General features: G+C 34.4%; 1 protein-coding gene across 4 annotated transcripts in view; it reads right to left on the reverse strand.

The window, feature by feature from the left end:
* Positions 1 to 12,323, reverse strand: part of LOC120625639 — a 30,155-nt gene extending 17,832 nt beyond the window's left edge. Inside the window, exons 1-9 of one of the 4 annotated variants that reach the window (XM_039892728.1) lie at positions 12,210 to 12,323; positions 11,464 to 11,609; positions 10,393 to 10,599; positions 10,075 to 10,173; positions 5,962 to 6,081; positions 4,630 to 4,857; positions 3,883 to 4,065; positions 2,516 to 2,743; positions 1,336 to 1,464 (exon numbers count right to left, since the gene is read on the reverse strand). In XM_039892728.1, the coding sequence (XP_039748662.1) occupies positions 1,336 to 1,464; positions 2,516 to 2,743; positions 3,883 to 4,065; positions 4,630 to 4,857; positions 5,962 to 6,081; positions 10,075 to 10,173; positions 10,393 to 10,599; positions 11,464 to 11,595 (1,326 nt within the window). In that variant the 5' untranslated portion in view covers positions 11,596 to 11,609; positions 12,210 to 12,323. Of the gene's footprint in view, positions 1 to 1,335; positions 1,468 to 2,515; positions 2,744 to 3,882; positions 4,066 to 4,629; positions 4,858 to 5,961; positions 6,082 to 10,074; positions 10,174 to 10,392; positions 10,600 to 11,463; positions 11,610 to 11,691; positions 11,710 to 12,209 lie in introns of those variants that run through there. The other 3 variants (XM_039892726.1, XM_039892727.1, XM_039892729.1) reach the window with 3 other exon arrangements.
* Positions 12,324 to 13,585: the final 1,262 nt, after the last annotated feature.

The raw sequence follows: 13,585 nt of genomic DNA on the forward strand, positions 1-13,585 counted from the left end.
TGTGTGCACCAGCACACAAGGAAGTTCTGGTGTGTAGTGATATAATCGCGTGCGTGCTTACACAATATTTGGCTCTTTCTATGTGTGCGAGTTTTCCAGGTTTCCAGTATAGGGGTTTCGCTTGTGTGCAAATCTTAAAAGCACTGCTTACGGAAATTTGATGTAAATTTGATGATCCAAATGTATGCTTTGTTTTTTATAAGCACAAGTAATTTGCTTTGTTTGTTATTGTTTTAAACGGCAATAATTCTTTTTTTGTAGTTAAAAAATTTATCAATGAATTTTATTACATTCAAGGTCTTTAGAAATTTATAAGTACCTAATTTGTTCAAAAAGTATATTAAAATAACCAAATTAAAAGTTGCCGAATTATGTTAAATAAATTATTAACGTATACCAGGTGCCATTGGTAACTGATGAAGTAATATTCTTCAAATGACAACTTTTAATAGCATTTGTGTACTAAGAAAATATTACGGACATATTTTGACTATGATATTCTCATTATCGCTGGCGATCGCTCAGCGCCATTATTGTTTACCTTTTACCTTCTGTCATAACAACTTATATTCACCGAATTAGAATTAATTACTGTTTTTTTCGTTTGCTGTACGGTTGTTTGTAAATAGTTACAATTATTATTGTTAACATTAACCTTTGTGACAGTGTACTGTTTGTAAATGATTGTGAGGAATATTCTTAGTGTAAGAAAGTTCTTATATTCGGCGTGTGATCTGATGGTTCAGTGTGCTTGGAAAATGTAGGTAAGTTTAGAGCTAATTCTTAACCAACGTTTAATTGAGATTATTCGTAAAGGAAGGAATGCACCTACAAGGAGCGGCACGTAAAAAGAGCTCTGACTGACTTACAGAAACAGGCGAATAGCAGTGATCAATGTTTTGTTTCATTATTTATTTATAATAATACCTATGTTTGTTTATTGTTCACACTAAAAAACATTATTTAATGTAATTGCCGCAATGGCGGACAATTTTAAAAACTCGCTAGTCGGTCGTCTCAGAGCTTACTATACCTACTGGAAATATGAGATGATGAGAAGATCTACATGGGTATCATAAACAATGTTAGGTTAGGTACCTACTCACAAATAAAATTATATAGTAACATCAAAATAGCATGTTCAGTACCTATTTTTTTTATGCATACCCTGACCGAAAACCCTATGCACGCCACTGTTGGTTGGCCAACCTGAATCTGGCAATATCACAATTTAGTTGATAAAAGCTATATACGTTGAGGCACTAGAAACTTATTTCAGTCCGACCAACTAACGATACCTTGTACTGTACTTAGATATTAGTTTAGAACAGTAACCTGTTGTGTGGCGAGTTTTAGTTGATTGATTTGCTGTCCCTGGTGGTGGTTTAGAACATGCTGCGCGAGTTGATGCTGCTGTTGATGTTGTTGTTGTTGCTGCTGCTGCTGCTGCTGCTGTTGCTGCTGCTGCTGGTGTGGGGATGGAAGAAGATAAATCATTTGAATAAATATTTTTTCACCCAAACGAAAGCCTCTATACTTGATTGTTTGTTGAGCTTACGTCACCCGTGCCAGATATAAGTACTTTGTGGTGATGAAGACATTAAGATTTCGATGACACTTCAATGCGGTCGACAACGCTGGCTGGTTTTGCGTTTTTTTAATCTCCCTAAAAGTTATCCCTGGACTGCATTTAATTCTTAATACGACTTAAATACAGTATGATGGCCAGATATAAGTTTGCTGTGTTGCAACTATGCAACACAGCAAATAAATCGATGTCATTGGTTAAGCAGTAGTGATCTGAGATGGTAACTTGGTTTAGGGGGTTCGTATCTATATGACCTTATCAACTCATCTCTGCTTTGGAAGACACGTTAAGTCGTTGGCCTCGATGATTATCTATTAAGACATAAACGTAAGCTAACCTACACAGCATCGGAGCAGCGTGGTCTATGACCAGGAGTGGGATAATCAATGTGTTGGTTTTAATAATAATGATTTGCTCTTTTGGTTCAACAAAAATGTTTTCTTCTATATCTCTAATTCTTTCGCTATTCTCCACATAAGACAATAGGTAAATGGCTCTTCTTTGAGAGTTTTTAATTCAAATATATCAGTATACAGAGATATATTTCTGTAATATGTATGTCCGTGTGTAGGTACATAACTGAACTACTATAGCTTTACTGTACAGCGAAGAACAAAGACCAAACTCTCAGTGACCGTACATTCCAATGTAATCCATTTTTAGTGCCATTGGACATGGCTTGGCGTACCGGTTTCCAATAAAAGTATCACGTTGATTTCGAAAGTGCAATAATTATTAGTTAGGTTTGGATAGGCTTTAGGTTTGGATAGGCTTTATGTGTAGCTAGTCTTATTTTATCTTATTATTTTACTCATTTCTTTACCGATGCCACAGTGATTTCTACGCGGCGTCGTACGAGAATGCTAAATCGTCTTTCTTTGTTGGTAGGGTGGTAAGGGGGCAGGGAGCCGCAGTGTTATCGGATACCTGGGCGAGTAGCGGTGTGCGTGGTCTCGGGGTGCGGTGCTGCGCATGCGCAGCGTGCGGGTTGAGGACGCGCGGGGACCCGGGTCGCTGCGGACGGATGCCCCGCCCCGCGCTCCCCACCGCCGCAGGCGTCCCCAGCCCTCGCCCGCTGCCCCCGCTGGCTACACTTGCCACTGTGCTGCCTAGCCCGCGGCCGCTGCCCACGTTAACCGCGTTGCTTACAGCAGCCTGGCGGAAACATATATCTATTCAGTAAATCGACACAATTATTGCTATCCTTAATCACGCTTACTAGCTTACGTTTTCACTTCCAATGCTCTTAGAGTCTAGTATTATAGATCATATTCAGGCATACCTAACCTGTGACGATATCTTTTTTTGATGCAAAAAGTATAAAACGTATAAATGAAAACAGAAATAATTCTTCACAGGCTTCAGAGATTATGTACGGTCTCCGGGATTTTTCTGTGAAACTGAAAACCTAATAGATTTTGAAGAAACCACCGCCATAGTTTTTACTGATAGAAATCAGATACCGCCCTGTCATCACATGCAAAATTAAAATTAAAGTCATGTGAATCCTGTCAGTTTATTAAATACGCGTCGCGTAGCGAAGGTACTATGCGTGTCGGTCTTTTATCTTCAATAGGGTTGCCATAAGTAAACAAAAAGTGTTTGACTTTTTGGATGGCATAGTGCATTATAAACTTCCAGACTCCACGGTATTAGGATGCGATTTTTTGTAAGTAATAGAAGATTACTGACAATAGTGAGTACTTTATATACTTTACTAGCTGTTGCCCGCGACTTCGTCTGCGTTTGATTTTGTTTTTAAAGTATTCAGTATCGCTAAGCCTTACATGAGTATAGTTTTAGAATTAATTATAGACAAATAATTTGCAATAAAATAAAATTGCGACTATAATTAAAGATCTAAGCTATCCTATCTCTTAAGTTGGAACAGTCTGCTCACAGTGTGCTTATTTAATTTAAAATCGGTAAGTAGTTTAGGACTCCATCGCGGACAAACATCGTGACAGGAGATTTATATATATTAAGATTATAACTGCCTCTGTTTGTTTGCTGTATGGCGACGGCAAATCAGAATACAGTTGTCCCCACCTCTCGCTCTTCCCGCGGGTTCCACGGGGCGACTAAGGGAATGTAACGGAGAATGGGCAACAGCATTCTCTGTGCTATTACTACCATCTGTGCGTGGTGATTAAGGGCAAACCCTCCCGTTAGGAGAGGCCTTTAGTCCAGCAGTGAACTGTTATAGGCTATCGAGGAGGATGATGATGATGATATAATTAAAAACATGTATGCTTCCTGATCGGAAAGGTTCATTTTGAAGGATTTTGGTATACCTGTTGATGTTGAGGGTTCAGAAGACGTTGTGGCACTAAAGGCGGTGTAGTCATAGGAGATCGCATTGCGGGTCTGCGAGGACGCACTGGCCGCGCGGCCGCACGCACCAAAGCCACTCCTCCTCCGGTGCTGGTTAGTCCCGAGTTAAGCAACCTGGGTGGAGCTTGACGTGTAGGAGTTCCCTAAGTAATGAAAAATTACATTAACAAATTATTGTTATTTAAAAAAAAACACTGTATACATGCTTCAATAAAAAATACCAGAAAGCTCTCGGCCTGTAGTTGTTTACATTAAAAGTAACAACTTTTTTCTAAGACTTTTTTTTAAAACGATAGTTTGCGATGGGGGTCTCCTCTCAGAATTAGAAGGATTTAGGCCACAGTCCCCCACGCGTACTAGACACGCTTTTGAGAACATTATGGAGCACTTTCCGGCATGCAGGTTTCCTCACGAAGTTTTCCTTTACCTTTATATCAAGTGATATTTAATTACTTAAATTAAAACGCACATGTCATCATTTCAGCAGACATTTCCAAAACCATTGGAAAGAAGCATGCGTTGCGAAATGCGAAAAATTCTTCTATTAACTTTGATCTTTTACATCTGCCTGGCGTTATGTGACGGCTATTCTCTCAAAATAATAGTCTATATTTTTTTAATTATAGAAAAAAAACATTAGATCTATATCTTATAATAGTTAGTATGAACTATAAAAATTAAGTAAGAAATCCTACAAAAAAACTTACGGCTTGATTAACGTAAGTAGTGTGCATTACAATTTGTTGCGGCTGTATCTGCTGAGATTGCATGTGCTGCTGATGCTGTTGCTGCTGCTGCTGTTGTTGTAACTGATGTTGGAGTTGCTGTTGTTGCTGCTGTTGTAGTTGCAATTGGATTTGCTGATGATGTTGTTGCAAATGCTGCATGAGTTGAGGTGACGCACGAGACATCTGTTGCTGTTGTTGTTGAGGTGGCTATAAATAAGATTATAACTAAAACATTTCGCGCTTATTATCATATTAACTATTTATATTCTAATAATATAATCAAGGAAGTGGTGCCAATTATGTTTTTCACAAATCTCTGTACGAAGTTGACAGGAAGGATTAATATATTTTTACCATTTTGTTTAGATAAGAAATTTCTGTACAACAGAGTTGGTTGGTTGGACCAGTGTCCGACCTGAACGTCTTTGTACTGCTGAAATAACCTATTACGAACATAACAAAATCTTTCAGTAACTCGATTGGTTTTGTCAGTCCACCTCTTTGGAGGCCCACCAACGCTGCGTTTACCGGTTCTGGATTTCTATTACAGCACTTTTGGACCAAAACGTTCTTTGGTTCGAGCTATATGCCCACTTCTTTATTTATTCTTTTATGGATCTCAGTTCTGATTTATAGAGATAGTCCTAGTATACCTTTCTCCATAGCCTGCCGAGGGACTCTGAGCCTTCTTATGAAGCCCATAACAATGTTTGGACAGTTACAAACATAATAATTACATCAGAAATAATACCAAATCGTTTCAGACGTTGTAAAGTGATATGTAAGTTTGACGGCCGATTGGCGCAGTTTGCAGCGACCCTGCTTTCTGAGCCCAAGGCCGTGGGTTCGATTCCCACTACTGGAAAATGTTTATGTGATGAGCGTAAATATTTTTCAGTATCTGGGTGTTTATATGCATATTCTAAGTATTTATGTATATTACTTATAAAAATATTAATCAGTCATCTTAGTTCCCATAACACAAGCTAAGCTTACTTTGGGGCTAGGTGACGGTGTGTGTATTGTCGTAGTATATTTAATTTAATTTAATTTAATTAATGCATTTACGACGCTTACCAATGATAAGATTTTTTTTTTGTTTATATTTATATTAGCTACTGCCCGCGTTCTTTTTCCGCTTTTATTGTGGTTTTTACAACCGCGCGAGTTTTTCTAGGTTAAATGTATCCTACGTTACTCTTCGTATTATGCCAAAAATCAAGTTGATTGTTTGTCTAGTTAGGACGTTAGGTAAGGACAAACAAACAAACATTCATTTATAATGTTAGTATGGAAGTAAGGTTTACTAACGGTTGCTGGAGGTCCATGTTGAGCGGTCGTTTGTGAGGGTGGAGGTTGCGGCGGCGGTTGTTGCGCAGGATGTATCACAGTGGGCTGTGACAACACATGTGCTGGGGTAACCTGTTGAAGCTTAAAAAAAAAATAGATTAAGTTTGGCATAGAACCTGACTATACTTGGTGGTAGTCCATGATATAGATCAAGCATAATTTAAAACACAGCGACATTTTTTTTTATTCCTTATTATGGCCAAGCGCAAAACCTGTATTAATCGAATGCTGGCATAAATACAAATAAGTATTCATTAATATCAATATAATCTAAGTGACAAGTTTTCATAATAAAACTCAAGTATCAAAGTTTTATAGGTATTGAATAAATTTAAAATTTGTTTAATTTTAAGTTTATCCATAAGATACCTTGAATGAAGAATTGGCTTTGAAATATTTTTCAATTAATACATTTAATTTTATTATTCACTAATAGTACAATTATCATAGCTTATATTGCTTATATTTTATACGGATTGGTTAGTAATCATTATCATTATTATGAACCCATCACCAGTGCCCTGTAGTGGGCCACTAGAGCACGGGTCTCAGAATGAGAAGTGATGATGCTGTAGTCCACGGCGCTGATCAAGTTCAGACTGGTAGACTAAACACGCCTTTGAAAACTGTCACGCATGCAGGTTTCCTTACGATAATATAACCTGGTTTAACGGTTAAGAGAACCCTTAACCATTAAACCAGGTTTGAATTGTTTGAATTCAAAACTAACGTAACTCCGAAAAAAAATAAAGAGGTGATCGAACTCGATCTCCCAAAAAGGGCCGCCGAAACCCTAAACACTGATCTATCGTTTATAGCAATTATTAGTATTGCTGCCAGCTATCGTTTGCTTTAGGTAGTATGCGTTTTTGTGTGGAAAAAATAAATTAAAATGGCAGGCAAGTCAAAATATTCGACCCCCTTTGTATGCTAAGTATATTACGTTATTTCTTTACACGCAACATTACACAGAATCTCTAAAATACGATATAATTGCAAAAAAGAAGATTCCATAGTGAAATCTAGTATTAGAGTAAAGCGTTCTTAATAAGCTTACTATGGAGAATCTGTAAAGAATAATTTACTAAAAGCCACCCAATAATTTAAGTGAACTGTTAAATGTAACTTTTTTTATGCACCAACCACCTTTGTAATTCTAATAATCTAATTTTGTTACGCAAAGCGTTGCTTGGAAGAGAACACTTGCAGTCCTACAAACCCATACATTTTTGTTAGATTATACATTATTATTTTGTTTGTTTACTTTAATGTTTTTTTACTATATGCATTAGTTTATTATATTAAGAATAAAGAAATTATTACATGTGGATAACCCCACAAATTTAATTGGTTGTTATGTACTATAGCAAATTAATTACACTAGTTTTGTGTAAGATTTAATTTACACTAGTATTGTGTTTTAAAATTTGATTTATAAACAAAACAGTTACAATTTCAATTGAAAAAAAAAAAGTTCAACTCAAGAAATTAATTAGTATTTCAACCAGATAATAACTTTGATTGATTACTGACATTATAAAGGTTCATTTCTAACATTAAATGTTATATTGATCTGTTTTGCCTTTTTTATGAACAATGCTAGAGTGAAGGTTAGAATAAGTGACCTTGCTGTATTTTAGTCAAAACACTGATAGAAAGATACTTAAAACTTGTATAAAAACACAAAAAAATTATTAACATGAATTAAATTATCTACAACATTTTTAACTGCAAGTACAGTTACCTCACAAATACTGGTCACTCAGAGTCATCATGAAAACAGCCAGTATTCAATATGATCTAAAAGAAAACGCTTTAATCTTTGCATACTTCCTGTCCTAACTTAGGGATGCCAAACATGGACAAAGACACAGAATAAATCCTTTATAAAATTTAAACTTACCAAATAAGTATTGAACGCAGCATGTTGGGCTTTACTAAAAAGGCTAGGCAGAGATGCAAAATATTTAAAAGCTTAAAGATGCTGTCACCCTGATCAAAAAGTAACAATGAGATGGACAGGCCACATGCTTCGCGAGAAACCCAAGAAATGGATCAAAGCTTTGAATGGATAGGAAGTCAAGGATGGCTCAAAAAGAAAAACGGGTAGACAAAGAAGCAAGTAGCTGGCATACTGTGGTCCAACAAAGCTTTGAATCGGGACATCTGGAAGAGGCGTATTTACCCTAAACTAAGGTGCGAGATATTAATGATTAACATTTAAGCATATTTATGTATCAGCAATAAAAATTTTAACTATTTATTTTAAATCACCTTGCATTGTATATTAAAGAAGAGTAGATATCACACTCTTTATAGCCATTAAAACCAGTTTTTTAGAAAAGGTTTTGGTTGTATAATTTTTGGTTTTAAAAAACAGAGGGCATGTAGTACATTGATATATCAAAACGAAAATATTGATAAAGATATATGAAACTAAACTAATTCAGTAGCAAGACCTAAATATGTAACACATGGTTATATGAAAATAGCTAAATTATTATGCAAATGTTAAGCAATCTAGAATTATTATTTCAATTTTACAGTATGATCAATACTTTTTTCATATTGTTTTATTACTTTCAGGTAATCCTTATAATCCCATAAAAAAGATGTAATTAAACTTAATTCATATAATATATAATACTAGTTATTGCCTGCGACGCTTGTTTTAGGTTTTAAAAAATATTTTGGAATGCTAAATTGTAAAAAAAATATTTTTGGGTGGACCACCTGTCACTTAGGGCTTGATAAATAGATTATTACCAATTCTCATAGCTACCAAATATGCAAATTTTTCCATAAGAGGAATATCAGAGGAATGTTCCCCAAATGCTATGCCAACAGTATTTTAGATTAGATTTATATTAATATTTTAAATATTTTATAATTAAAAAGTATTGATGGGGATGGGGATGTGCCATTAGCTAATTGACTAAATTAGCTCATAATTGCAAAATAGGTATTTTTATAGAGCATATTGTACATTTTTATTAAATCAAAATTTTAGTTTTGTTTTTTCATCACATAACAATATTATATTTGTTTTATGGAAAAAGTAAATCTTTAAATTGTATGAATGATGACTCGGAAAATAGATTTTAATCATTTTTTTCTCTCTACAAATTATTCCCACGGTTTTAAAATTATATAGTAATCATTAAGAAAAAGATCTGTTTGAAAGCAGAAGGTTTCATACTATCAAAATTTTTTTCATTGGCCTCATATTAGCATCAAAATCAGAAAAGTAATATAGGTGGCCTGTCTAGTAAATTCAGACAAAATAGATTGCAAGATCCAATTCATAGAGGATTTTGACAACCATATTTTACTAAAAATGTAATTTTATTAAAGTAATAGATACCTTTGTATATTAATTTATTTGAATATCTCATCCTAATTGTTTAATTGTGAACTCCAGAATAGTAGCCCTCTTGAAAGGTAATAAGCAGAGTGAAAAGGGAAAGAAATTATCGAAGGGGTATAAAATTACTGTTACTCACCAATGACTTATTAGTTTAATGAGTATATGAGGTGTTATTTATATCAGTGCAGTGGACTATCTTTGATCAATATATAGTAGTATATTAGGAGTATCTCCCTTTACATGAATCATAAGACACAACCTTAAAGCATTAAAGAATATAACATGACAGAACAGAAGCTGCTAGGTCTACAAACAATGACATGAGGTGCACTGTGATGTAAACACAATGTTAAGCAGAAATTAAAACAATTTCTTTCTAACAAATAAAAAAAATAAGTGGGTGACAAAGCTTAACTAAAGTGTCTCTTTTTTTTTTTTTTTTAAACTTTATCTAAATGCAAAATTTATTTTTCTCTCTATCTTTCTAGTCTCCAGTCTACAACTTGAAATGCAAAAATACATGAATTGCTTGCTTGAAGTATTAAGATTTGACAATTCTCTGGATTGACAAAGTAAAACAATTGCTAACATTGTAGAACAATATGAGTAGGTAGCACATTTAGAAAGCTAGAAAGATGTTAATGATGCCTCACATGCATATGTTTGATTTATTTACAGTAAGACATTTATCTAATTAGCAGACATACATGTTGGGGACGCTGTGTAGATGACTGTTGCATCAAAGATGCATCAATGATCTGCTGAGCTTGTTGCAACACAACCTGTGCCTCAGATGTGTAGTAAACCTACAAATAAAGTACTTAATAAAAATAATGTATATATTATACTTGCTAGTGATAATGCTACAAACGTGATTTACACTGGTAATGTTGAAATCTATCATATGGCAGAGTTCTGAAAAGGTAAGTTAGCAATAAAATAAATTAATTAAATTTCATATTCATAAAACTCTTAGCTTAAGCAGAAGCCTTCACTTCACACACAAGTTCACTCCGGTCATTTACCTGTTGTCTATGGAGAGCTTGTTGTTGATGTTGCTGTTGCTGCTGTTGTTGTTGAAATTCAGAATGAAGAGGTGGTGGTGGCGCTGGTGGCTCATGGCGGATAATATATTGTTGCTGATATTGCAGTCCATCCCCAACAACTAATTGAGGTTGGACACTGTCATTTACTACTAGGTCGTTGGGCTGTTCTGTGCGTTGAACAACCACCTTTAACAAAAAAAATACAATAGTGGTCAAATATACTATCACAAACTAATAACTTATAACCTGTACAAATAAAACATCATACATAAAAGTTAAGTTACATTTAGCTGCTTGCTTGCTTGTAATATGTTTACACCAGATTTAGATATTTTACTAGTGATCACACTAATAAGACTCCTTGAGATGTTTTTTAGAGTTATCTCCATTTACAATGAGGTTGCCATCACACATTTGGTAAAGATAACATTGTGGCAAACAAAAAGAGGATATAAACAAGCAATTGACTTTTTTTATCGGAATTATCGGAAAAAATATAGAAATCCTTTGAACTCCAAAACTAACTCCTCATACCAATGACAAATCATCACAAACATTAAAAGCCTATAACATTCCACAACTGGACTAAAGCCGCTCTCCTTATACGAGTGTTTGCACATAATATAAACAATTAATTAAAATAAAATTAATACAATTGAGTTTACAAAGAATTCATGAATTCCTTAATTATGAGATAGCTTGGAAGCAGTCAACTCTCCTTTCATCTCACATAATAGAGAATAATTATACAATTCCAGAGATTATCTTCATTACAAACTGCCTGCTGCACCACTAGTAGTCAAACAGACAAGCTGGCTGTTTCTAACATGGTAATGAAATAGGTTTACTTGATTTTTTTTATTTCACTCCAAGTTAGCCCATGACTGCAATCTCATCTGATGGTAAGTGATGATGCAGTCAAAAATGGCAACAGGCTAACCTGTTAGGGGTATGGTGAATAAATGAATTTTGATCTAATTTGATATACATCTCTTAACAGTTAAATAAAATAAAAAAACATCAATTAAAGACTGATAATTGATAACAAACCTGCTGTTGTGTATACTGTTGTTGATCATCTTGATTAACTATAATGCCATCAGAACATATTAAATTATATCTTTGTAGATCCTCGAGAGTCACTGAATGCCCTTGCCCAACTATTTGATAGTATTGAGCCATTGCAAGGAATTAACCTAATAAAAAACAAAATTATGTGTTTTGATAAATTTGTTCCAAATGTAGAATGTTGATTTATAAAATTATGTGATGCTCAACTTTACTAAAGACAAGCCAAATCAAATTCAGCGCCTGTAAAAATGCAAGTACATATTTGAAACAATTTGTCGACAGTTCCTCAGAACAACCAGAACAGTCTTGTAAGTTACGAAATATTAGTACCAATAATTTTAAAGCGAACAAACGCTGTATCACTTAAATACTGTCTATAATATTTAATGGAAATGAAGTTTAAAGTTTTGACGATCAACTGCTCCGTTGACAGCTATATCATACACCCTGAACATTACGTACAACAACAGCAGCAATGACTCCGTGGATCAAGCGATCACTTCAACTATGGCGACCACAATTACCATCACCACGAAACACAACCTTTTTCACAATTTATTAAACTTTATTTAGTCATCTTAACGAGTTGATTCAGTATGAAAATTAGGTCTGAAAACGTTTGGACGAACGAAACGAAATGGCTTCGATTCTTTTGGTCAAACCTAAATCGTTTATATGGCAAGGTTTTATGCTTGATGGCACAAAATTATTGATTTAGTCCTTACCAATATTTATTGAAGACATTTTAAATGCCTTAATTGAAGAAGAAACGTATTTTTAAAGCATCAAAATGCAAAATTTTAACTCAAACGCCAAATCTAGAAGCAATTTACATTATGGCGTGTGTGTCACTTTTTTACAAATGTTTTTTTATACATCTGTATTCTGTGTTGCCATAGTGTTACCACACGGTTTTTTTTTCCCCCTAATAGGGCTTACTGAGCAGTGAGGATATAAACATCACATTATACTTGGTAGTGTTTAATCCAGATTTAAATACTATGGCTTTATGTAACGCAGTACTTTTATCTATAGTGTTTACGATGGTGCAAACGTAATGCTAAAAATCCGCGACAGCAACATATTCAAACAATCTAAGAAAAATAAATAATAAATAGTATAACAAAAATAAAACAAAGTTTACCCTCTCATTACGTCAGTGAATATATTATATTCAATTTATTAAGATAGTTTTACTATAGTCTAGTCTAGTCTAGTCCAAAATAGACTAAAAATTTAAATCTAGTCTTTTAAAATTAAGTATAGTCTAAACTACAAACATCGATAAGTATATTTTATTGTGAATAAAAATAAATTATAATTGTGAATAGAAAGTGAAGCGTTTAGCTAAAATATCTTGGTGCACTGAGGAAATGGCTGCTATTATATATTGATTTTCCGATAATTTTCATTCGCTCATAAGTTAATAGTGCTGTTAAATGTTAGTTTATCGATAATTTGTGTTTGAGGATCAATCATCATAGATAGATAGATAGATGGTAGACTTCAGATGCCTTTGAGGACATTATAGAAAACTCACAGGCATGCAGGTTATGTCAAGGTGTTTACCTACACCCATAAATAAAATGATATTGAATTGCATAGCTTCAATGGTTCGTGCCTTGGTTCAAACTTGGCCCCACCGAAAGTAAGCCGAAGTCCTTATCACGGCTAACACGGTTTTACTTGTAACATAAAAATTACCTATACGCAGATTTTGTTATTATTTCTTTACAGATGAGTTATTCACTACTATCTCAACTCATTAATTAAGTGATGAAGCAGTCTAAGCTGGTATTGGGCTAACCCGTTACGGGCGTGGCAGTTTTAAGCAATTTCCCTTTTTGGTTTATACGCGACATCGTAACGAAACGCTTTGCGTAAACTATTTGTCGACAGGATGATAGCTAGCAACAGCTTAAGGCAAGACCACGCCAGAACACAGTAAAATTCGCCAACTACCCAGGACCTGCCATTTATGCCAGCAATCATTTTTGTTTCACTCACACAATAATGATTTTACTTATAATAATGGAATGACATTTTGCAAAACTTCATTTTATTTTTTCTTATTCTATTTATTATTCATCGTCCTTAGGCA

Source organism: Pararge aegeria, chromosome 8, assembly GCF_905163445.1.
Source record: "Pararge aegeria chromosome 8, ilParAegt1.1, whole genome shotgun sequence".
Classification (NCBI taxonomy): Eukaryota; Metazoa; Arthropoda; class Insecta; order Lepidoptera; family Nymphalidae; genus Pararge; species Pararge aegeria.